Source organism: Gorilla gorilla, chromosome 20 (genome assembly GCF_029281585.2).
Source record: "Gorilla gorilla gorilla isolate KB3781 chromosome 20, NHGRI_mGorGor1-v2.1_pri, whole genome shotgun sequence".
In the NCBI taxonomy this organism is placed as follows: domain Eukaryota; kingdom Metazoa; phylum Chordata; class Mammalia; order Primates; family Hominidae; genus Gorilla; species Gorilla gorilla.
The window spans coordinates 47,752,753-47,779,585 of NC_073244.2; the positions used below are offsets into that span (position 1 = coordinate 47,752,753).

The 26,833-nt window shown below is 41.7% G+C and overlaps 1 protein-coding gene and 1 long non-coding RNA gene across 5 annotated transcripts in view; one reads left to right on the forward strand and one right to left on the reverse strand.

Annotated features, from left to right (window-relative positions):
• The window catches only part of ZNF529 (zinc finger protein 529), a 59,522-nt gene that overhangs the window by 13,169 nt on the left and 19,520 nt on the right, over positions 1–26,833 (reverse strand). Inside the window, exons 1-2 of one of the 4 annotated variants that reach the window (XM_004060605.5) lie at positions 15,656–15,808; positions 14,850–14,909 (exon numbers count right to left, since the gene is read on the reverse strand). The exons of the other annotated variants lie outside the window; for them this stretch is intronic. Of the exons in view, the coding sequence (XP_004060653.1) occupies positions 14,850–14,863 (14 nt within the window). The 5' untranslated portion in view covers positions 14,864–14,909; positions 15,656–15,808. Of the gene's footprint in view, positions 1–14,849; positions 14,910–15,655; positions 15,809–26,833 lie in introns of those variants that run through there. 4 annotated transcript variants of the gene reach the window in all.
• Positions 15,864–20,448, forward strand: LOC109024174 (uncharacterized). The gene is made up of 3 exons (XR_008673750.1): positions 15,864–16,070; positions 17,336–17,415; positions 19,655–20,448. It is a non-coding gene; the product is annotated as an uncharacterized lncRNA (long non-coding RNA).

Below are 26,833 nucleotides of genomic sequence, written 5' to 3' on the forward strand. Positions count from 1 at the left end.
ACCAGATTTAACAGGCAAAGACTTCAAATTATAAACAGGCAAAGACTTCAAATTATACACTATAATACATATTCAGGTAGACAAAGGAAACCATAAAGAAGTAAATGTAGCTATGATCATAATGTTGCATCAAAAGGAGAATATCAACAGAGATAAAAATTATTAAAAATAAACATGGAAATTCTTAAGTTACAAAGTATAATAACTGAAATGAAATTTTCACTAGAAGGACTCAATAGTAGATATGAACTGGCAGAAGTATTAGCAAAGTTGAAGACAGATTAATAGCAATGGTGTAATCTGATGAACAGAGAGAAAACAAGACAAATTAACATCTCAGAGAAATGTGGGACCCCATTAACCACACTGATATAAACAGGAGTACCAGAAGAGAGGTGAGAGAGAAAAAAAAGGATTTAAAATTTACAAAGAAATAATGGATTTGAAATTCCCAAATTTATTGAAAAACATTAAACTGCACATCCAGGAAGCTCAACAAACACCAAGCAGGATAAATGCATAGAGATCCAAACATAGATGCATCATTATAAAAGCACTGAAATCCAAAGAAAGAAATGGAGAAAATCTTGAAAGCAGTAAAAGGAAACTGCAGGCTAGAAGTGAAACTAATACAAAAGTATTAACTGCTGATTTCTCATCAGAAAAAAATGAAGGCCAGAAGGCAGTGGGATGATATATACAAAGTACTCACACACACAAAATCCTTCAACCCAGAATCCTAAATCCATCAACACATAAAAAAATGAAGTGACCCCCTACCTCACACCACTTACAAAAATTAACTCAAAATGGATTAAAGTCTTAAATATAAGGCCTGAAACTATAAAAATCCTAGAAGAAAACATAGTAAAGCTCTTGACATTGGTCTTGCGATGATTTTTTAAAATATAACACCAAAAGCACTGGAAACAAAAGCAAAAACAAAGAAATGGGACCAAATAAAATTAAAAAGCTTCTACAAAATAAACAATTTAAAAAGTGAAATGACATTCTACAGCGTGGGAGAAAATATGTGCAAATTATATATCTGACAAGGGGTTAATATCTAAATATATAAGAAATTCATTCAACTCAATAGCAAAAAAAAAAAAAAATCCAATTAAAAAAATAAGCAAAGAACCTGATAGACATTTTTGCAAAGAAGATATACAAATGGTCAACAGGTATATAAAAAGGCGCTCAATATCACTAAACATCAGGGAAATGCAAATCAAAACCACAATGAAATATCACCTCACACCTGATAGGACTGCTGTTACCAAAAAGACAAGAAAGAAAAAAAATGTTGACAAGGATATGGAAAAAAGGGAAGCCTTGTACACTGTCAGGGATGTAAATTGGTACAGTCCTTCTGAAAAAGAGTATGGAGGCTCCTCAAAAACTTAAAAATAGGACAACCATACAATCCAGCAATCCTGCTTCTGGCTATACAGCCAAAAGAAATGAAGTCAATAACTCTTTTCCCCCTGCACCAAGATGGAGTCTTGCTCTTTCACCCACCGTGGAGTACAGTGCCGCAATCTCAGTTCACTGCAACCTCCACCTCCCAGGTTCAAGCAATTCTCCTGTCTCAGCCTCCTGAGTAGCTGGGATTACAGGCGTGTGGCACCATGCCCAGCTAAGTTTTGTATTTTTAGTAGAGACAGGGTTTCACCATGTTGGCCAGGCTGGTCTCAAACTCCTGAGCTCGTGATCTACCCACCTTGGCCTCCCAAAGTGCCAGAATTACAGGTGTGAGCCACCACACATGGCCAAGTCAGTAACTTGAAGAGATATTTGCAGTCCTTTTCATGGCCGCATTATTCATAATAACCAAGGTATGGAAACCTAAGTGTCCATCAATGGATGGACAGATAAAAGTGTGTTTGTATGTGTGTGTATACATACATGTATGTGTCAATTATATATCAGTAAAACAGAGGGGGGTGGTTATCCTTATGCAGCAAACCTATATTTCAAAACTTAAGAACATTTCAAAACTTAAGATGAAAAGACATTTCCAGATAAAAACTGAATTTACTGCTAGCTGACTGACCTTAAAAAGTACTCAAGGAAGCTCTTTAGGCTGAAAACAGGTGATCCCAGGCAGTAATACAAATCCATAAGAAAAAACAAAGAGAAGTGGCTGGGTGCGTTGGTTCACACCTGTAATTCCAGCACTTTGAGAGGCTGAGGTGGGAGGATCCCCTGAGGTTGGGAGTTCAAGACCAGCCTGATCAACGTGGAAAAACCTGATCTCTACTAAAATAAAAAATCAGCCGGGTGTGGTGATGCATGCCTGTAATCCCAGTTACTCGGGAGGCTGAGGCAGAACAATCACATGAACCCGGGAGGCAGAGGTTGCGGTGAGCCGAGATCACGCCATTGTACTCCAGCCTGGGCAACAAGAGCGAAACTCCGTCTCAAAAAAAAAAAAAAAAAAAAAAAAGAGAAGCAAGCCAATTTTATGTAATTATAAAAGACAGTATACATATATATCTCTTCTCCTCTTAACTGATATACAAATTTTATGAAACGTGTACTTATGTATTTATTGGGCCCATAACATACAGAAATGTAATATATTTGCTAATAATAACACAAAGAAGGCAGGGGAAAGCAAAGTTGTACTGGGCTAAGGAAATGAATCCAGATGGTAACTCGAATCCATCTGGACCAAATGAGGAGAACCCAAAGTGAGAAATCAGATTGATAAAATAAAAGTTATAAATGTATAAAGGTTCTCCTTTCTTCTCTTTTTTAAAAACATAGATTTATATAAGGTAAAAATTACAACGATTGGTTGAGTTTGAAACATCTGTAGATATAATGTGAAGACCAATATTACTATAAGAGAAGATGAAAGGAAATAAGAGTTATATAGGAGTAAATTTCTGTATCTCACTTGAATTAAGCCAATATAAATCAGAAGCTGTTTCTAAAGTAAGATATTTGGCAGAATAAATCTCTACGCAGCAAAGTGTTCAGGGTGCTGCTCAGCTTCTCTTAACTACTCAGAGTAAAATGTGAGAAGAAACAATACAAAGATGGTATTTATAACACGGAAGCAAAATATAGAGATTTGAAAATTCTCAGCCTAAGCATGTAAATAAAAAGGTATTTAGGAAAGTAAACCAAGGGTGTGACCAAGTGACTTTCTGATCAGAGTGTGGCTAGAAAGAAGCCAGGTGTTTTCATCATGACAATAGGAGAATGAACCCAATGGCACTTCAGAGAGCTTCAAGGCTGCTCCTCCCATCACAGGCCCACAGTGCGAGGGCCTTGAAGGCAGGATGGTTTCAAGGGAAGGGCGTAGAACACTCATGGAACTTTGGGGCTTGCTGCCCGGGGCTGCCTCTCTCTGCTCCCCACATCCCGGCACAGTGCTCCTTGGCTGCCGTAGTTGTGGCTCCAGTGGGCCCAGGTGCAGTTTAGTCCCTGCTCTGGAGGGCAAAGTGGTGAACCTCAGCATCCACATGGTACTGATTTTGCAAGTGTGCAGAGTGCACAAGATGTGGAAGCATGGCATCCTTCAAAGAGATTTTTTTTTTTTTTTTTTTTTTGGAGACAGAGTCTCACTGTATTGCCCAAGCTGGAGTGCAGTGGTGCGATCTTGGCTCACTGCAACCTCCGCCTCCCTGGCTCAAGCAATTCTTTTGCCTCAGCCTCCCAAATAGCTGGGATTACAGGCACGCGATGCCTTGGAGAGCCTCAGGGCCTAGATAGAGACCTACTACAGAGGCAGAGCCACTGCAGACAGTGCCCCCTAGGGCATTGTCCAGTGGAGTCATAGAGGCTGTGCCACTCCCCAAACCCTAGACCTGTAGAGCCAGCAGCATGCAACATGGGCCTGGGAGAGAGCCAGTGGCATCTGACTGCAACCTATGAGAGCTGCAGTATGAACTGTGCACACCAAAGCCATGGTGGCAGGGTCCCTTCGGGCCTTTGGGGTCCAACCCCCATCCCAGTGTGTCTGGAACATGCGACAAGGAGTCAAAGATTATTATTCTCCAGGCTAAAGGTTTATTGTTGTTTGCCCTGTTCGGTTTTGGACCTACTTGAGACCAGTGACCCATACTTTCTTATTTATCTGTTCTGGAATAGAAATGTCTGTCCTGGCCGGGTGCAGTGGCTCATGCCTATAATCCCAGCACTCTGGGAGGCCGAGGCAGGCGGATCATCTGAGGTCGGGAGTTCAAGACCAGCCTGACCAACATGGAGAAACCCCATCTCTACTAAAAATACAAAAAAATTAGCCAGGAATGGTGGTGCATGCCCGTAATCCCAGCTACTTGGGAGGCTGAGGTAGCAGAATCGCTTGAACCCGGGAGGCGGAGGTTGCGGTGAGCCGAGATCGCACCATTGCACTCCAGCCTGGGGGAAAAAAAAAAAGAACTGTCTGTCTTATTCCATTATTATTCCATTGTAGCTTGGAAGCACAGAACTAGTTTGGTTTCACAGGTACAGGACTAGAGAGCAATTTGCCTCAGGATGAATCACCACATGATTTAGATAATACCTAGATGAGACTCTGACCTTTAAGCTGACTTTAAAGTTTATGCTGTAATGAGTTTTAATACTTTGGGGGCTATTGGAATGAAATGAATGTATTTTGTACGTGAGAAAGACACGAATATAGGAGGGGTCCAGGGGCAGAATGTAACATGTCCTCTCCAAAATTCAGGTGTTGCCAATGTGATAGTATTAGAAGGTGGAGCCTGGCCGGGCGCGGTGGCTCATGCCTGTAATCCCAGCACTTTGGGAGGCCGAGGTGGGCAGATCACGAGGTCAGGAAATCGAGACCATCCTGGCTAACAGGGTGAAACCCCGTCTCTACTAAAAAAATACAAAAAAATAGCCGGGCGTGGTGGCAGGCGCCTGTAGTCCCAGCTACTCAGGAGGCTGAGGCAGGAGAATGGCATGAACCTGAGAGGTGGAGCTTGCAGTGAGCTGAAATTGTGCCCTCCAGCCTGGGCGACAGAGCAACACTCTGTCTCCAGAAAAAAAAAAAAAAAGAAGGTGGAGCCTTTAAGAGGTGATGAGGGGCTCCTCCCTTTGTGAATGGGATTACAGCCTTCATAAAAGAGGCTCAATGCAGACTTCCTTGTCCTCCCTTTTGCACGTGAGGACACACGTCCTTTCTGGAGGATGCAGCATCAAGGCACCCTTGGAAGAGGACATTTGAACCTGATGATGCCTTGATCTTGGACTTCATAACCTACAGAACTGTGATACATTTCTGTTCTTTATAAATCAGGTATTTTGTTATAGCAGCACAAACAGACTAAGAAAGTTGTCTATGGGTGCCAGGCGCGGTGGCTCACGCCTGTAATCCCAGCACTTTGGGAGGGTGAGGCGGGTGGATCATGAGGTCAGGAGTTCGAGACCAGTCTGGCCAACACAGTGAAACCCTGTCCTATGCTAAAAATACACCAAAAATTAGCCAGGCATGGTGGTGTGCGCCTCTAATCCTAGCTACTCGGGAGGCTGAGGCAGGAAAATCACATGAACCCAGGAGACGGAGGTTGCAGTAAGCCGAGATCACACCACAGCACTCCAGCCTGGGCAACAGAATGAGATTGCGTCTCAAAAAAAAAAAAAAAGGTTGTCTATGGGTGACTCAGCTGCAAAGCTGCAAGGAGATTGAGAGTAAGACGATGGAAAAAACGGTCAAGCCGAGAACCAAATCAGGAACACAATCCCATTTACAATTGCCACTAAAAGAATATCATACCTAAGAATACAGCTAACCAGGGAGGTGAAAGATCTCTACAATGAGAACCACAAAACACTGCTCAAAGAAATCAGATGACACAAATGGAAAAACATGGTAGGAAGAATCAATATCATTAAAATGGCCATACTGCCCAAGGCAATTTATAGATTCAATGCTATTCCTATCAAACTACCAAGGACATTCTTCACAGAACTAGAAAAAGCTATTTTAAAATTCACATGGAACCAAAAAAGGGTCTGAATAGCCAAGGTAATCCTAAGCAAAAAGAACAATGCTGGTTACATCACACTACCTGACTTCAAGCTATACTACAAGGCTACAGTAACCAAAACGCAATGGTTTGGAAACAGACACACAGACCAATGGAATAGAATAGAGGACCTAGAAAGTCACACACCTACAACCAACTGATCTTTGACAAAGTCAACAAAAATAAGCAATGAGGAAAGGACTCCCTATTCAATAAATGGTGCTGGGATGACTGGCATATGCAGAAGAATGAAACTGCACCCGTACTTTTCAACATATACAAAAATTAACTCAAGTTTGATGAAAGGCTTAAATGTAAGAACTAAAACTAAAAATCCTAGAAGAAAACCTAGGAAATACCCTTGTAAACATCAGCCTTGACAAATAATTTGTGACTAATTCCTCAAAAGCAACTGAAACAAAACAAAAATTGACAAGTGAGACCTAACTAAAGAGCTTCCGCTCAGCAAAAGAAATTATCAACAGAGTAAACAACAACCTACAGAATGGGAGAAAATATTCACAAACTACGCATTTAACAAAGGTCTAATATCCAGAATCTACAAGGAATTTAAACAATTCAACAAGCAGAAAACAGTCCCACTAAAAGTAGGTAAAGGATATGAACAGACCCTTCTCAAAAGACATACAAGCAGCCAACAAACATACTTTTAAAAATGCCCCACACCACTAATCATCAGAGAAATGCAAATCAAAACCACAATGAGTTAGCCATCTCATATCAGTCAGAACAATTATCGTTAAAAAGTCAAAAGTAACAGATGTTGGTGAGGCTGCGGAGAAAAGGGAATGCTTACACACTGTTGGTGGGAGTGTAAATTAGTTTAGCCACTGTGGGATGCAGTTTGGAGATTTTGCAAATAACTAAAAATAGAACAATCATTTGACTCAGCAGTCCCATTATTGGGTACATACCCAAAAGAAAATAAATCATTTTACAAAAAAGACACATGCACTTATGTTCATCACAGCACTATTCACAATAGCAAATACACAGAATCAACCTAGGTGCCCCTCAACAGTGGCTTGGATAAAGAAAATGTGGTATACATATGTCATGGAATACCATACATAAAAAAGAACAAAATCACGTCCTTTGAAGCAACATGGATGCAGCTGGAGGCCATTATTCTAAAAGCATTAATGCAGAAAAAGAAAATCAAATACTGCATGTTCTCACTGCTAAGTGGGAGCTAAACACTGGGTACAAATAGACATAAATATGGGAAAAATACACACTGCGACTACTAGAGGCGGGAGGGAGGGAGAAAAACAAGAGTTGAAAAACTATTGGGTACTAGGTTCACTACCTGGAAGACAAGATCAATTGTACTCCAAATCTCAGCATCATGCAATATACTCATGTTAACCAACCTGCAAATGTACCCCCTGAATCGAAAATAAAAGTTGAAAAAAGAAACCAAAAACAAAATGAAGGAGAAACTAAAACATACCCAAGTAAACAAAAACTGAGGGACCTCATTCGAAGACATGCCATAATAGAAAAGCTAAGGGGAGCCCTGCAAGTTGGAATAAAAAGACAGTAGAAAGTAACTCAAAGCCATATACAAAAATGAAGAACAGGCCGGGCGCGGTGGCTCACACCTGTAATCCCAGCACTTTGGGAGGCCAAGGCAGGTGGATCATGAGGTCAGGAGTTCGAGACAAGCCTGGCCAACATGGTGAAACCCCATCTCTACTAAAAATACAAAAATTAGCTGGGAATGGTGGCACATGCCTATAATCCCAGCTACTTGGGAGGCTGATGTAGGAGAACTGCTTGACCCCAGAGGCGGAGGTTGCAGTGAGCAGAGATTGTGCCACCGCACTCATGCCTGGGTGACAGAGTGAGACTCTGTCTCAAAAAAAAAAAAAAGAAAAGAAAGAAAAGAAAACAACAGGCCGGGCGCGGTGGCTCACGCCTGTAATCCCAGCACTTTGGGAGGCCGAGGCGGGTGGATCACGAGGTCAGGAGATCGAGACCATCCTGGCTAACACGGTGAAACCCCGTCTCTACTAAAAATACTAAAAATTAGCCGGGCGTGGTGGCGGGCGCCTGTAGTCCCAGCTACTCGGGAGGCTGAGGCAGGAGAATGGCGTGAACCCAGGAGGCGGAGCTTGCAGTGAGCCGAGATTGCGCCACTGCACTCCAGCCTGGGCGACAGAGCGAGACTCCGTCTCAAAAAAAAAAAAAAAAAAAAAGAAAAGAAAACAACGATAAAGGTACCTAAATAGGCAAATACAAAAGTCTATTGCATCTTGGGCTTGCAGGTCCTCTTTATTTCCCCAATATGATTTAAAAGACTAATGTGTAAAACAGTCATTATAAACCAATGTTAAAGAGCACACAATGTATAAAAATGCAATCTGTGACAAAACAACATGAAGAGGAGCAGAACTGTATAGGAACAGAGTTTTGGATATAGTATTAAAGCTAAGGAGTATGCAGCACAGTTTTGACTCAACAGGTCTGGAATTTTGTTTGTTTGAGACAGAGCCTCACTCTTTTGCCCCGGCTGGAGTGTAGTAGTGTCTGGAATGTTTAAACCCTGCCTACTCCAAAGAAAGTTGTAGCCCTTGACTAACACCTAGAAGATAAATTCTGGCCCCGGAATAGCCAGCTTTTATTAATTTTAATGTGATCCTTTCACTAGTGGGAAAACAACAACAACAACACTTTTCTGAGTTGTGTGAGTCCATCTAGCAGTCAGTGAACCTGAAAGTGGTCTTGGAGTTCCATGACCAAAGTCTATAAATTCAAACCAGTTATTTGTAAATGTAAAATATTCACTGTAATCTTCAGAACACATGCTAAGAAAACAATCAGCTTATATAAAAGAAATGACAAGGGAATTAAAATGGTACAGTACAATAAGTCAATTAAAAACGAAAGCCAGGCGTAGTGGCTCATACCACTTATCCCAACACTTTTGGGAAGCTGAGGCAGGCAGATCGCTTGAGCCCAGGAGTTCAAGACCAGCTTGGCCAACATGGTGAAACCTTGTCTCTACCAAAAATACAAAAAATTAGCCAGGCATGGTGGTGCTCACCTGTGGTCCCAGCTGTTGGGGAGGTGGGGGGCGGGGGTGTGTGAGGGCTGGGACTGGGGTGGGAGGATCACTTGAGCCCAGGCAGTTGAGGCTGCAGTGAGTTGCGATTGCACCACTGAACTCCAGCCTGGGTGATGGAGTGATACCTTGTCTCAAAAATAAAAAATAAAAAAAAGGGCCAGGCCTGGTGGCTCATGCCTGTAATCCCAGCACTTTGGGAGGCCAAGACAGGTACATCACCTGAGGTCAGGAGTTTCAGACCAGCCCGGCCAATATGGTAAAATCCCATCTCTACTAAAAATACAAAAATTAGCCTGGTGTGGTGGCAGGCACCTGTAATCTCAGCTACTTGGGAGGCTGAAGCAGGAGAAGTGCTGGAAGGAGGCGGAGGTTGCAGTGAGCCGAGATCGCGCCACTGCATTCCAGCCTGGGCAACAGAGCGAGACTGTCTCCAAAAAAAAAAAAAAAAATTCATATGACATTGCAACAGATTCGGAATAGCCAAAACAAAGCTGGAAGACTGATATTTCCCAATTCAGAACTGACTATAAAACCACAATAATCAAGACTGTGGGGCACGGAATATGGATAGATATATTCATCAATGGAATAGAACTGAGTGAAAATTTAAACCAGTGTAGCTAGGGTCAAGTGATTTTTGACAAGGATGCCAATCTAATGAAATAAAGGAAAGAACAGTCTTTTCAACAAATGGTGCCAGAAAAATTGAATATCCACAGGCAAAAGAACGAAATTGCATCACTTCTTAATAACACATAAAAAAAGTAACTGAAAACAGATCAATGACCCAAATATAAGAGCTAAAACTATAAAATTCTTAGAAGGAAATGTAGGGGTAAGTCATCATGAACTTATATTTGGCAATGGATTCTTTTTTTTTTTTGAGATGGAGTCTCACTCTGTTACCCAGAGTGGGGTGCAGTGGCGCCATTTCGGCTCACTGCAACCTCCACCTCCCAGGTTCAAGTGATTCTCCTGCCTCAGCCTCCTCCCGAGTAGCTGGGATTACAGGTGCCTGCCACCATGCCTGGCTAATTTTTTTATTTTTAGTAGGAGACGGGGTTTCACCATGCTGGCCAGGCTGGTTTCAAACTCCTGACCTCAAGTGATCCACCCATATCTGCCTCCCAAAGTGCTGGGATTACAGTCTGAGCCACTGCATCTGGCCTATATTTGGCAATGGATTCTTAAATGATGACACCAAAAGGATAAGCAGCAAAAGAAAATTTTGATGAATTAGGATGTATCAAAACTAAAAGCTTTTGTGCATCAAAAAATCATTATAGAAGAAACTGGTAAGACAGCCTGCATGATGTGAAAAAATATTTGCAAATCATATATCTCATGAGCATTTAACATCCAGAATACATAAAAACTCCTACAACTCAGCCCAACAAAAAGACAAACAGCCCAAGTTAAAAGCTGGCAAAAGACTTCAGTAGACATTTCTTCATAAAAGATGAACAAATGGTCAACAAGTACATGGAAAGATGCTGAAAATCATTAGACAATAGGAAAATAACAACAGAACCATGAGAATAACATCAGCAAGATGGCAGCTGAGGAAGCTTCAATTCCCTATTCTCTATTGAAACACTTAAAAAACAACTAGAGACTAGCTAAAATATCTTTGTAAGGGTCTGGAAATCACTCAAAGACTGTAACTATCAAACAAATGCCCAGTCAGGAGAAAGTCACATTCAAAATGGTAGTGAATTTGTTGATTATGTTACTTGTGCCCTTACTCCATCTCTAGTGCAGCCTGGAAGAAGCAGCCCAGTTCCCATTTCCCTCCTTCAGGCCAGAAGGAACAAAGCAGAGCTTATCTGGAACATGCTAATCTGTCTGTGGGCTCCTTGAGGTACTGAGGTACTGGTTTCTGTTTTGTCTGATTTTCTTTTTTTTTTTTTTTACACAGAGTCTCGCTTTGTCATCTAGGCTGGAGTGCAGTGGCATGATCTCGGCTCACTGCAACCTCTGCCTCCCAGGTTCAAGCAATTCTCCTGCCTCAGCCTCCTGTGCAGCTGGGATTATAGGTGCACACCACCATGCCTGGCAAATTTTTGTACTTTTAATAGAGACAGGGTTTCACTATGTTGGCCAGGCTGGTCTCGAAGTCCTAACCTCAAGTGATCTGCCTGCCTCGGCCTCCCAAAGTGCTGGGATTACAGGTGTGAGCCACTCTGACTTTTGAGTTTCAACATGTAAAAGGCTGCACAGCTCAGATCTCAGGCAGGTAAAGGCCACAAAGGACAGTGGTGGGCACTGTGGTGCATCAAAGCTAAAACACTATTAAAACTAGAAATAAGTGCAGCAGCACTGCAGGATATAAGATCAATATGCAAAACTCAATGATATTTTAATTGCCTGGACACCTGTGGATACTTGGAGCAAACGATTACAGGTGGAAAAATATAACATCTAGGGCCTAAGAAGCAAGGGTGAGACCCTATGAAATTAAGGCAGTTGAAAGCAGCTATGCATATTGGGGAAACTGGTAAAAGCACATACACAGGTATAGGCACAGGCACGCTACAGACCCAGGAAAAACATAAGACCTTAGACTTTCACCCTGAGATGATCCCAAGGCCCTAATTAGTGAAGATCTTCTCCAACGGTCTGCAAAAATTAGGAGAAGTAGCTGTTTATTCAAATGCCCAGTTTTCAACAAAAGACTGCAAGGCATACAAAGACACAGGAAAACAGGGTCCAATCAAAGGAGCAAAATAAATTACACTTGAAGAAACAAAAGCATTGGAGTAACTAGAAAAAGGCTTTGTAAAAACTGTCTTAAATATGCTCATAGAGCTAAAGGAAAACAGAGAAAGAACTAAAAAGGAAATCACGAAAATGACATATAAATAAGTGAGATATCAACAAAGAGAAATAATTACTTTTTAAAAAACTGGCTGGGTGTGGTGGCTCATGCCTGTAATCCCAGCACTTAGAGAGGCTGAGGTGGGCAAACAACATGAGGCCAGGATTTCCAGACTAGTCTAGCCAACATGGTAAAACCCTGTCTCTACTAAAAAAAAAAAAAATTTAGCTGAGTGCAGTGGTGCACACCTGTAGTCCCAGCTACTCAGGAGGCTGAGGCATGAGAATTGCTTGAGCCTGGGAGGCACAGAGGTTGCAGTGAGTCAAGATCACACAACTGCACTCCAGCCTGGGTGACAGGGCAAGACTCTTGTTGCAAAACAAAAAGAAAAAGAAAAAAACGAAGAATTGGCTCAGAGTGCTCAAACCCTGCACATTCCAAAGAAGAAATTGTCCTTGACCAGCTCCTGGGAGATAATCTCTGAGCAGTTAGAGTATCCTGCCTGATTAAGAGAGTCTATGTATATCTGAGGTCTTAGCCATGCCAGATAGCTTTTGTTAACAATGTGGTTTATGGTAAATACCTGTATCCATCTGACTTCTGGGTAGGCTTGACTAAGTAGGTAAGGTCAGTGCACAGAACCTTCATGCCCACATGACTGATCATCAATAAAAACCCCGGACACGGGCCAGGGCAGTAGCTCACCCTGTAATTCCAACACTTTGGGAGGCAGAGGCAGGTGGATCACTTAAGCCCAGGAGTTCAAGACCAGCTTGGGCAACATGGCAAAACCCCATCTATACAAATAATACAAAAATTAGCCGGGTGTTGTGGTGTGTGCCTGTAGTCCTAGCTACTTGGGAGACTGAGGTGGGAGGATCCCTTGAGGCTGGGAAGTAGAGGCTGCATTGAGCTGTGACCCCACCACTGCATTTCAGCCTGGGTGAGAGAGCAAGACCCTATCTCAAAAAAAAAAAAAAAAGAAAAAAGAAAAAAGAAAACCCACAAGAAAACAAAGCAAAACAAAAACCCCTGGAAACCACGGCTTAGGAGAGCTTCCCTGGTTGGCCACGCTTCACGTTTGTATTCGCACATTGTTGCTGGGAGAATTAGGTGCTGCCTGTGCAACTGCACTGGAAGCTTGCACCTGGTTTCTCCCGGTATTTGCCCTATGCAACTTTTCCCTTTGCTGATTTTAATGTGTACCTTTTCATTGTAATGAAGAATAACCATGAGCATAACAGCTTTTCTAAGTTCTGTGAGTCCTTCTAGCAAATCATTGAACCTAAGACAGTCAAATTGCCTTAATAGAACATTTGCAAATCTGGCTTTTAAAAAATTCATTTCAAGTGCCCATCAAAATTAACTTTATATTTTCATTGCTCTTGATTTACAGAAAATGTATGGGGAATACTAAGAATCTTCACAAACCAGCTTTTTTTCTTCCCTTGCAGATAAGGACTTAAAGTGCCAGGCCTTTATTAAATTCTCTAGGTTTATGTCCATATTAATGTATCCAGGCCTCATAAAGACCCTAAAGCACTGATATAATTATTGTCTACATTCTACAACAAGAAACTGTAAAGCGGAAAAATGAGTAACTATTAACCCCTTTGAAATGTAGTGTGAACATATAACTGAATTTTAAATTTTTTTCACTTTTCCTAAGCTAATTAACACAGGATTACCTTTAATTTTAATTAACTTAAATTTAAATACAAAAGCAATATAAATGTTTTTCTATTAAACACAACTTTATTGTTTTGGTAGGACTATAATTCACCTTAAACACTGAAAATTTAGCATCCAAATTGAGACATGCAATAACAATAAAACATACACCAGATTTTGAAAACTTGGTATAAAGATATGAGTGTAAAGTATTTCAGTGTATTCATATCATTACATGTTGAAATAATATTTTGGATATATTGGTTTAAATAAAATACATTACCAAAATTAACTTCAGCTGTTTCTTTTTCTTTTTAAAATGTGTTTAAAGCCGGGCACAGTGGCTCACGCCTGTAATCCCAGCACTTTGGGAGGATGAGGTAGGTGGATCACCTGAGGTCAGGAGTTCGATACCAGCCCAGCCAACATGATGAAACCCCTTCTCTACTAAAAATTCAAAAATTAGCCGGGTGTGGTGGCGGGCACCTGTAATCCCAGCTACTTGGGAGGCTGAGGCAGGAGACTCACTTGAACCTGGGAGGCAGAGGTTGCAGTGAACTGAGATCGCACCATTGCGCTCCAGCCTGGGCAATAACAGTGAAACTCTGTTTCAAAAAAAAAAAAAAAAAAAAAAAAAAGTGTCCAATGGAAATTTTTAAATTACCTAAGTGGCTTTATATTATATTTGCATTAGACTGTGCTGCTTTAGACTCAGACACCAGTGTATCAGGCTGCCTCTCACAATCTACACCAATGTCACACTGCCAAATCTCAAAGAAGATTTGGTTGTCACCACTTAAATCCCCTCATGAATGTTCTGGAAAAACTCCCTGCCCTTGTTGACATAGCCTCTCCGCATAAAACTCCTACCATATTCCCACTCCTAAATGTCTCCAAAGCCAACTTTGTCACTTACTGATTAATACCTACCATCTCCTATCTTGCTTTGTTTGCAAATCAAGTCTGTAAATAAGATCAAAGGTATCTAGTGTGCCATTCTACTTAATCACTCGTCTCCTCCTTAACAAATTACATTCTAAAAAAAAGTTTTAACTTCTCCTCCAGGAGTTGTATTTCTATACCATAAAAATCCTTTGGAAAAAAAGAAGCACATGGGGGAATTGAATGATTTACCTAATGCGTATGTGAATATTCAATGAAAAGGAAATGGGCATTTGGAAAGGCAATGGAGGACAAGGGGACCCATCTCTACGGTCTTGTTGTTAATTGGGAAGGGAAAACCAAGGCACCAGGTAAATGAACAAACAAAAAAAAAACTAACCTTGAGTTGGCCATTAGTACCAATGCTGTCTTCCACTTCAGGGGGTCTTCACTTGCAGAACTACATAACCAAGAGGGAGAAAGGACTCATGACATCCTGGACTGGTTAAATAAGAACACAGTGTTCACCACCAGAAAAGCCCATCACACACAACAAACACACCCCCAGATCGAAGAGGGAAACTAGAATACTGTCGACTCCTCCCCACATCCGAGAAAAAGGTACGACCAATGCCTAGCAGTTTCTAGGGAACACAGCTCAGGAAATACTGTAGTTCTTTAATGTATAAATGGCCTCCAAATTCATGCAAGGGGAGTTATCCCAGGAATGAATACTACACCTATGCCCTCCCCTTCACGTCTTCCCAGGAAACTTCATTTATCTATCTTATCTATCTACCTATCTATTATCTATCATTTATCTATCTTCTATATATCATCTATGTAATCTATCTATATGCGTGTGTGTGTGTGTATAAGAAGAACTCACGAAGAGATTCCATCACAGACATCACAGAGTCGGAAAAATGACGCTTTACCCAAAACAAACTCCTACAGGCTCACGGAAAAAAACGAACAAACAAACAAACAAAAAACAAAAAAAACACTTCTACCCCGTTCACACTTATAGTTGGTCACAACAGTGCTGTCACACGATCACGTCACCGTAGACCAGGGTCACACGATAGACCCCGCCCCTACTCATCGTCCTGAGTCCGATCAAACAGCACCCACGGCACACACTAGGGTCTCCGTCTCTCTCACACACACACACACCACAATGACGTCGTAAACAATAGCACTAACCACCATCGTCCGCAGCTCCCGCGTACAAGGCCTCAGGCTCCCGGCTCCACGTGGACCGACCTCGCCCGGCAGCGCGGGGCCACCTCACCGCGAGCTCCTCCCGCAGCCCGGCCCGGGTCACCTCGACTCACCAGGCTTAACTCAATAACCACAACACCGGAAAGGGAAGCAAAGGTCGAAGTTCATCCGCGGCCCTGGGGCCTGTGGGAAACGTAGTCCAACAACGAAAGAGCCCTGAAGCTCAAGCGGAGCCCGCTGGCCGCAGGGGCCGTACCACGCCCCAGACCCTGGAGTTTCCGGGTGCGCAGACCCTTGCCGTCAGCAGAGGCTGCAGCTGCGCGTCCCCTAGGCGCGGAAGAGGCGGCTGGTGGTCCCTGACGGCAAGGTGAAGTCGAGGCAGTAATCGGGAACCCAGGTTGGGAGGACAGAATGGGGAACAGGAAGCTGGGGCGAGGGTGGTCTTGGGGGAGGTGGGGGGCCGCGGAATTCTAGGTGGCCCCTGCCTCACCTCTGGAAAGAACCGGAAGCCCGGGCCGGGAAGGGTGAAGGGAGTCGCGGACCCGGCTGCTCAGCCGAGGAGGAAACGCGGATCCCAGGCTGAGGGAGGCCGAAGAAGGAACTGGAGGGCCGGGCTGGGAAGGCCTGAAGCGGGTACAGCCTTTAGGCTGGGGAGGGTCGAGGGGAGAACTCGGAGCCTGAGTCGGGCGAGGTTTTGCTCCACTCTGGCTTCTAAGTGTGGGGGCCTCAGGATGTGACCCGTGGTCGTAAACCTGAGGGTGACTTGGAGTTTTTGTCCGTTTTGCACCATGAGAAAGGCCCCAAATGGAATCTGGCAGGTAGCGGCGGTTCAGTGTGTGTGTGTCTGCCTTAGGGCGTGTTTTACACTGTTGACGAAAAGACTCAAACTCTAAAGTATTTGAAGAGACTTATTCTGAGCTAAATATGAGTGACCAATGGCCGGTGGCCCAGCCCTCAGGAGATCTTGAGAACCTGTGCCCAGTGTGGTCGGGATATATGTGGTTTTATACCTTTTAGGGAAACATGAGACACCAATCAAATACATGTAAAATGTACACTGATTCCCTCCGGAAAGGCGGGACCGCTGGAAGGTGGCTGGCCTTCCAGGTCATAGGTAGATTCAAAGATTATTTGATTGACAGTGGGTTGAAAGAGTTATTGACATAAGACTTAGGAATGTCTCCAGGTAGCACGCTTCACAGAGAATAGATTGTAAATGTTTCTTTTCAGACTTGGGGTCTTTTCTATCAGTAATTCCAAAATGGAGGAGGGTATAATGAAGCATGTCCGACCCGCCCACCCCCGCCTTTCCATCATGGCTTTACTAGTTTTTCAGGTTAGGAATGCCCTGGCCCAGAGGAGGGGTCCATTCAGGATGGTCTGGGTGTGCTTAGGATTTTATTTTTGGTTTACAACACCAGCACCACCGGAGTTTGCTGGTGTCCTTTCCAGTCAGTTCCAAAGCAGAGACAGCCATAGTTCTGATTTGTGTCACTGTAACTGTCAGTTCCGGAATTCCATATTTCTCCTTTAGTTTACCCTAATGTCTGTGAGATTTCATGTGTAGTTCATTTTTCTTTTTCTGAACAGCACTCCATTGTGCAAATATACCACAATTTGTGTAGTCATTTTTCTGTTGTTGAACATTTGGCATATTTACAGGTTTTATACATTACGAATAAAGCTGGCACGTTTCCATTTCTCCTGGGCAAATATTTAGAAGAAAAGTTGCTGGGTAATTGGTAAGTTTACATTTAACTTTCCAAGAAGCTGATAAGCCTTTTAGAATGATTAGTTGTGATTTGTGTGTGTGAGATTGTGTAACTGGAGTAAGTAGTTTCTGAGTTTGCTTTGCTATGTTTGTATGGAATTATAAGATGGGCTCAACAGGGTTGTGAATGTCATGTAGGGTCCATAGGATTGTGGCTTTGTGGAGTAGGTAAGATCACAGGAAACTGAATGTGTCTGTGCTAATTGTTATTTATCATGGTTTTGTGTGTACATTCCATGATAACTGAAAATGGATCACTATGTAAGTGATGTTAATGACTGAAGAACTCTGTGTGTCTGGTGTATTTCATTTTGCTTGCAGAATTATGACAGTTTCTAATAACTAAAATATCACAAGCATTGGAAACTAGGAGGTAAAATTATAATTTCTAGATGACAGGGTTGCATTACTTGGAAACATCATACAAACTAAATCCAATATGTTGAAATGAGGTGGACTCCATATGTAGCACAGAAGTAAAATACTTTCATCCCTACCACTTTGAATAGTTATATAGATTTGAGGTCCCCTCCCACCCATCCCCCCGCCTCCTGCTTGCCCCTGGATGAAGTTGAGGGTGATTTAATGCCCTCCTAAATCACTTTAAGCCAAGTAAAAGTACTTGAAATACTAAAAATCACAAAGTCAGCTTTGTAGTAATTAAAATAGTCATTTTCTAATTAAAATATTTACTGTAAAAATCAAATTTCAAACTTCATTTAAAAGAAAAATTTCTTTCAACTGTCTAGAGCCTACAGTGTAATTACTTTCTTCTCTACTTCCCCAACCTGTATTACTAAATAGTTACTATCTCACATAATGATTAGGATTTAATAGTAAATGCTTATTAGTTAACCAGGCAGGTTTAACCAAGTTATTATAGAAACTCTAAGAGGTTTCACATGTGTTTTTTGTTTTGTTTTGTTTTGTTTGTTTGTTTTGAGATGGAGTCTCGCTCTGTCACCCAGGTGGGAGTGCAATGGCGTCGTCTCGGCTCCCTGCGACCTCTGCCTCCCGGGTTCAAGCAGTTATCCTGCCTCAACCTCCCAAGTAGCTGGGATTACAGGCACCCGCCACCACACCCGGCTAATTTTTGTATTTTTAGTAGAGATGGGGTTTCACCATGTTGGCCAGGCTGGTCTCCAACTGCTGACCTCTTGATCCACCCACCTCCGCCTCCCAAAGTGCTGGGATTACAGGCGTGAGCCACTGCACCCGGCCTCACGTGGCTTGTTTTGCCTCCCTTCTCTCTGTGTTGTTCACCTTTTAAAAAAAAGAATCCAAAAGAGCAAGGGTCCTTTCCTGCAAATTATAAAAGCTATGGCTGAGAATGTTTCTTCTCTCCTTTCTGAAATATCTTTCCCCCAGGATAACTGAGCATTTGCCTACCATGAAACTTCCATGAGACAGGATTCTCCATTTTCTTTTATTCTAGTCAGATAACGATGTTGCCTTCTCCAAGTTTCCCTTCTAATTGTAACTACTGTTCACTTAATAATGGGATATTTCGGCCGGGCGCGGTGGCTCACGCCTGTAATCCCAACACTTTGGGAGGCTGAGGCAGGTGGATCACGAGGTCAGGAGTTCAAGACCAGCCTGGCCAACATAGTGAAACCCCGTCTCTACTAAAAATACAAAAATTATCCAGGCGTGGTGGCCTGCGCCTGTAGTCCCAGCTACTCGGGAGGCTGAGGCAGGAGAATTGCTTGAACCCGGGAAGCGGAGGTTGCAGTGAGCCAAGATCGTGCCATTGTACTCCATCCTGGGCTACAAAGCAAGACTCCATCTCAAAATAATAATAATAATAATAATAATAATTGGCTATATCACTCAGCACTCCTTTTCACTCCTATAAACAGAAACATATTCCCTTGAATTAAATAAGCATATATTCCTTTCATAAACCTTTTTTATACAGATAGTGATTTGATGTCTATGTAGTGAGTACTCAGGAGAGCCTATACAAGGGAAAGCCTCATCATGTCCACATATCTCAGTTTACTAGTGAGTGATTCTACTTTTTCTTTTTTCTTTTTTTTTTTTTGAGACAGGGTCTTTGTCATCCAGGCTGGGGAGCAGTGGCACAATCTTGGCTCACTGCAGCCTCAACCTCTTAGGCTCAAGTGACTCTCCCATTTCAGTCTCCTGAGTAGCTGGGACCACAGGCACCCACTACTATACCTGGCTAATTTTTGTATTTTGTATTTTAGGTGGAGACAAGGTTTCGCCACATTGACTGGGCTGGTCTCGAACTCCTGAGCTCAAGCAACCCGCCCTCCTTGACCTCCCAAAGTGCTAGGATTACAGGTGTGAACCACCGTGCCCGGCCCTACTTTCTATCGAAGTAGAATAGGTAGATCACATTATTATTAACAGTATATGGGAAGAGGGAGGTCCTCCCATGTTACATTGTTCTCCCTTCACCTTCTGGGTCATGTTGCACCACTGTTTCCCTTCTAGTCATATCCCAGGGGGCCTTGTCCCATTTATACAGCTCCATTCTAGTGGTCACCAGAGGAATGGGAGTAATCTGATTGAAAGATAAGACAGAAGATTGTACTCTCTTTTTTTTTTTTTTTTTTTTGAGACAGAGTCACCCAGGCTGGAATGCAGTGGCATTGTCATGGCTCACCGCAGTCTCAAACTCCTGGGCCCAAGCAATCCTCCCACTCAGCCTCCTGAGTAGCTGGGACTAGAGGCACATGCAACCACATGCAGCTATTTTTTTAAAAATTTTCTGTAGAGACAGGGTCTCACTGTGTTGCTCAGTTTGTCTCAAACTCCTGGGCTCAAGTGATCCTCCTGCCTTGGCCTCACAAAGTACTAGGATTACAGGCATGAGTCACCACACTCAGCTGAACTCTACTCTTTATGCTCAGGAAAGCACTGGAGAAGAGAGAGGACAAGAGAAACAGGTCCGTAGTGACAGGAGCCTAGGAATAGAGCAGGCCTTCAGTCTTGGTGAAAAAATAAATGGTATTCTAAGCCTTCCTTTGGACATTAATTCAGTACTACCCACTCTTTCTCTTGTCCATTCCTCCCTTATATTTTTTTTATAAAATGAAGAACTCAATCCCTTATTTTTTTTTTCTGTCCTTCAAGTGAGGGGCAAGAACAAAGTGTGTGGGGGTGATATTTTTTTTTTTTTTTTTTGAGATGGAGTCTTACTCTGTCACCCAGGCTGGAGTGCAGTGGTGCTATCTCGGCTGACTGCAACCTCCGCCTCCCAGGTTCAAGCAATCCTCCTGCCTCAGCCTCCCAAGTAGCTGGGACTACAGGCCTGCGCCACCGCATGCAGCTAATTTTTTGTATTTTTAGAGACGAGGTTTCAACATGTTGGACAGGATGGTCTTGATCTCTTGTTTTTTTTTTTGTTTTTTTTTTTTTGTTTTTTTTTTTTTGAGACGGAGTCTCACTCTGTTGCCCGGGCTGGAGTGCAGTGGCGTGATCTCGGCTCACTGCAAGCTCCGCCTCCCGGGTTCATGCCATTCTCCTGCCTCAGCCTCCCAAGTAGCTGGGACTATAGGTGCCCGCCACGATGCCCGGCTAATTTTTTGTATTTTTAGTAGAGACGGGGTTTCACCGTGTTAGCCAGGATGGTCTCGATCTCCTGACCTTGTGATCCCCCCGCCTCAGCCTCCGAAAGTGCTAGGATTATAGGCATGAGCCACTGCACTCCACTGGGGGAGAATTTTTTTTTTTTTTTTTTTTTTTTGAGATGAAGTGTTGCTTTGTTGCCCAGGCTGGAGTGCAGTGGTGCGATCTTGGCTCACTGCAACTTCTGCCTCCCGGGTTCAAGCAATTCTGCTGCCTCAGCCTCCCTAGTAGCTGGGATTATGCCACCACACTTGGCTGATTTTTGTGTTTTTAGTACAGATGGTTTCGCCATTTGACCAGGCTGGTCTCGAACTCCTGACTTCAAGTGATCTGCCAGCTTTGGCCTCCCAAAGTGCTGGGATTACAGGCGTGAGCCACCGCACCCGGCCACATGTAGTATTAAGTTGTGTATTTGCGCCTGGAGGCAGTGGCTCATGCCTATAATCCCAGCACTTCGGGAGGCCGAGGCGGGTGGATCACCTGAGGTCAGGAGTTCGAGACCAGCCTGGCCAACATGGTGAAAACCTGTCTCTACTAAAAATTAGCCAGGCATGGTCATGGGTGCCTGTAATCCCAGCTTCTCGGGAGGCTGAGGCAGAGAACTGCTTGAACCCGGGAGGTGGAGGTTGTAGTGAGCCGAGATTGCGCCGTTGCACTCCAGCCTGGGAGACAGAGTGAGACTCCGTCTAAAAAAAAAAAAAAAATACTACATGTGTGAATTAGAAATTCTAAGCTGAGAAAGCTACTTAAAATTGGTCAAGAAAAAGATACACATTAAGTATAAGAAAGTTGGCATGGCTATAGTAGTATCAGATGATAGGCCTCAAAACAATGTATATGGCAGGAGATAGGTAACAGTCATAAAAGAGCAGGTCGTTAGGAATTTGCATATACATTTGTCACTACAGGGATACATTCTGAGAAATGTGTTATTAGGTGATTGCATCATGCAAGCATCATAGAGCACACTAACACAAACAGCAATGGGGTAGCCTACTACATACCTAAGTTACATGGTATAGCCTATTGCTCCTAGGCTACAAACCTGTATAGCATATTATATAGCATATAGCATACCTGTATTGAATGCTGTAGGCATTTATAACACAGTGGTATTTGTCTATCTAAACATAGCAAAGGTACAGTAAAAATACTGTATAAAATATTAAAAAATGGCACACCAGTATAAGATACTTGCCATGAATGGAGCTTGCAGGACTGAATTTCTGGGTGCATCGGTGAGTGAGTTGTGAGAGAATGCTAAGGACTAGGACATTACTGTATACTGCTGTAGACTTTACAAGCAGTACACTTAGGCTTCACTAAATTTATTTTTTTAAGTTTTCTTCAAATAATAAATTAACCTTAGCTTCCTGTAATATTTTTACATTATAAACTTACTATTTTTTATCTTTCTGAATTGTAGTAACTCTTCACTTAAAACGCAAACACATTATATAGCAACACAAAAATATTTCTGTCCTTATTCTATAGGCTTTTTTCTATTTAAAAATTTTTTTGTTTTAAAAATGTTTGTTACTTTTTAAACTTCCTTGTTAAAAACAAACACACTTTAGCCTGGGCCTACACAGGGTCTAGAGTATCAATATGTCTGTCTTTTACCGCCATATCTTGTCCAACTGGAATGTCGTCTTCAGGATTAAAAATATGCATGGCCTATGAAAACAATGCCTTCTTCTGGATACCTCCTGAAGGACTTGCCTGAGGCTGTTTTACAGTTACTTTTTTTTTTTTTAATAAGTAGAAGGAGTACAGTCTAAAATAATAATACAAATAGTACAATAAATTACATAAACTAGTAATGTAATCACTTATTATTATCACCTATTACGTACTATACATAATTGCATGTGCTATACTTTTATACAACTGGAAGCACAGTAGGTTTAATTACACCAGCGTCACCACAAACACCTGAGTGATATGTTGCATGACAACGTCCACAAGTGATAGGAATTTTTCAGCTCCATTGTAATCTTATGGGACCACCATTGTATATGTGTCCAACGTTGAGTAAAATGTTATTACATGACACATGACTGTATGTGTTCATCAGGAATATGTATGCTAGTATGAACCTATAATGAGAGTGTTAAATTTTATGAAGCAAAAACTAACAGAACAAAAGAAACAGATCCACAAGCATAATTGGAAATCCACAATTATATCTCAGTAATTGATAGCACTTGTAGGCAAGAAATTCAGTAGTATATGTAATCAGCTCTTCATATATGCAGATTCAACCAATAGCAATGCACAAATATTCAGAAAAAACACAATGACAGTAAAAAAATACAAATTTTAAAATACAGTATAAAATTATTTACATAGCATTTACATTGTATTAGGTATTATAAAAAATCTAGAGATGGTTTAAAGTATACAGAAGGTTGTGCATAGGTTATATGCAACTACTACACCATTTTATATAACAAACTTGGGCATCTGTAGGTTTTGGTATCCACAAGGTGTCCTGGAACCAGTCCCCTGTGGATAGCAAGGGACAACTGTATAGAAGATATGAACCACACCAGTCAACATGACCTAATTGTTGTTTACAGAACACCATACCCACAACTGAAAAATTACATTCTTTTCATGTATCTGAACAGTCCCCACGATAGACTATAGGCTGGACCATAAGTCACAATAAACTTCAAAAGATTGCCACATTACAGGGAATGTGCATTAGAAACCAGTAATAAGAAACCTATACAGTCCTTCAATACATGGAAATTAAATAACACACTTCTAAATCTACAGATCATTGAATAAATAAGGGGAAAATGTTTTGAAATATGAAAAAGTGACAACACAGCATATCAAAATTGGAAGGATACAGCTAAAGCAGAGTTGAGAGGAATGTTAAGTACTTAAATAAAAAAAGGAGAAATTCATAGCAGCATTATTCACAATAACCAAGAAATACGTACAACCCAGATGTTCATCAGTGGATGAATGGATAAACAAAATGTGGTAATATGATTTGGATATTTGTTCCCTCAAAATCTCACACGGACATGTGACCCCCAGTGTTGGAGGTGGCACCTAGTGGGAGGTGTTGGATTATGGGGTGGGTCTCATGAATGGCTTGGTGTCCTCCACATGGATATGAGTTCACCCTATAGTTGTTTAAAAGAGCCTGGCACCTCCTCCCTCCCCCTTTTGTTCCCTCTTGCCATGTGATATTCTAGCTCTCCCTTTGCCTTCTGCCATAATTGTAAGCTTCCTGAGGCCTCACCAGAAGCAGATGCTGGCACTATGCTTCTTGTACAGCCTATAGAACCGTAAGCTAAATAAACCATTTTTCTTTATAAATTACCCAGCCTCAGGTATTCCTTTATAGCAACACAAAACAGACTAATACATGTGGCATATACATACAATGTAATATTATTCAGCCTTGGAAGGAAATTTTGACATATGCTACAATGTGGCTGAACCTTGAGGATATTCTAACAAGCCAATCACAAAAAGATAACTACTTATGATTCCACTCATATGAAGTATCTAGAGTAGTCCACCTCATAAAATCAGAAAGTATTACTGGTCTCCCACTTTTAGGCTATTAACGCTTGTACTGAGAGTTTGTAGGTTTCTTGTCGTGGTTGCCAGGGGCTGGGGGCAGGGGGAAAAGGGTAGTTATTATTTGATGGATATAGTTTCACATTTACAGGATGAAAAAGTTGTGGATGTTGGTTGTACAAAAATGGGAATATACTTAATGCTGCTGAGCTGTATACTCAAATAGTTAAGATGGTAAATTTTATGTTACATGTATACTTTGCCACAATTTTTAAAAATGAGGAAAGGCTTAAACAAGAATAATAAACATGCTATATGCTAAACCAAAAGTCAAAAAAAAGAGAGAAAGATGGGCATAAATCGGCTGGGCGCGGTGGCTCACGCCTGTACTCCCAGCACTGTGGGAGGCTGAGACGGGCGGATCACGAGGTCAGGAGATCGAGACCATCCTGACTAACACGGTGAAACCCCATCTCTACTAAAAATGCAAAAAATTAGCTGGGAGTTGTGGCAGGCGCCGCCTGTAGTCCCAGCTACTCAGGAGGCTGAGGCAGGAGAATGGCCTAAATCCGGGAGGAGGAGCTTGCAGTGAGCCGAGATCGCGCCACTGCACTCCAGGCTGGGTGACAGAGCGAGACTCCATCTTAAAAAAAAAAAAAAAAAAAAAAGATGAGCATAAATCAATTAAGTAGAAATAGAAAGCAGACCATTAAGAAAATGAACAAAACAAAAAGTTTATTTGAAGGTATTTTAAAAATTGATAAATCCCTAGTAAGCATAATTAATAAAAGAGAAAACGCAAATTACCCATGCCAGGAATAAAAACGAAGATGCCACTACGGATCCTATAGACAGTAAAATGATAAGGCAATATTATGAACAATTTTATGCCAATAAATTTGACATTTTAGATGAAATTCATCCATTCCTTTAAAAGCACAGCTTCTCAAAACTCTTGACTCAAAATGAAATAGAAAAACAGAAAGTCTGTATCTAATTTTTGTTTGTTTGTTTGTTTGGAGACAGGGTCTTGCTTTGTCACCCAGACTGGAGGCTAGTGGCATGATCATGACTCACTACAGCCTCAACCTACCAGTATCAAGTGATTCTTCTGTCTCAGCCTCCCAAGTAGCTGGGACTACAGGTGGGCACCACTATGGCCAGCTAATTAAAAAAAAAATTTAGAGACAGGGTCTCACTTTGTTGTGCTGGCTGGTCTTGAACTCCTGGGCTCAAGAAATCCTCCCACCTTGGCCTCCCAAAGTGCTGAGATTTCAGGCATGTGCCATGACACCTGGCCTAAAATTTTAAGTTTTAATAAATAAAAATCCATACGTACAGAACCAGGTTCAGCTCCACTGAAACCCCTGCAACTCAGCCAAAAGTAAATGTAACATGGTTTTGAATGCTGTCTTAATTCAGGGCACATGAAAAACCCTTAAAAACAAAAACAAAAACAAAGCATACCTCTGCCCCACCGAGATGAGCTCAAAAACAAACATTACAAACAACGAGGAAATAACCATCACAGGAGGGTCAGCAGAGTAAATAAATAATAAAGTTGGCACCTACAAGAACTGCATATAATATGACAATATGAAAGAATATGAAATATTTTAAATGAAAAAAACTCATAATGAAAGCATAATACTTAAAAAGAATCAGTAGATTTAAAAAATAACCAGAGAAAATTTCTAGAAATAAAAAAGATCTTAAGTATAGAGAACATAACAAGCACAGCTCAAAATTAATGAACTTAAAGATATATCTGAAGAGATTACCTATAATGCAGCACAGAGATAAAAAGTGAAATACAGATGAGAAACTGAGACATGGAAGAAAATAAAAGGGCCCAAGTACATCTAATAAATGTCATAAAAGGAGAAAAAGGAGGAGAAGCATCAGAAGAAAAAATGGTTTACAACTTTTCATAATTAAACTCAATTTTAAGATGAGGAATCAAAATGAGTGTCAAGTAGGATAATGAAAGCGGATCTAACACCTAGACACATCACAGTGATAATGCAAAACAGAAATCTTGAAAAGAAGGAAGGGAGGGAAGGAAAGAAAAGAAAAACAGAAAAGACAAACTACCTAAAAGGAAAGATGATTGGGCACAAGATGTCAGAAGACAGGAGAATAATACCTTCAAACTGATAGAGGAAAAGTAGCAATTAAGAGTGGGGCAAAATAAAGACATTTTCAGACAAAGATAAGGTTTTTTTCATAGACTCACTGGAAGAATT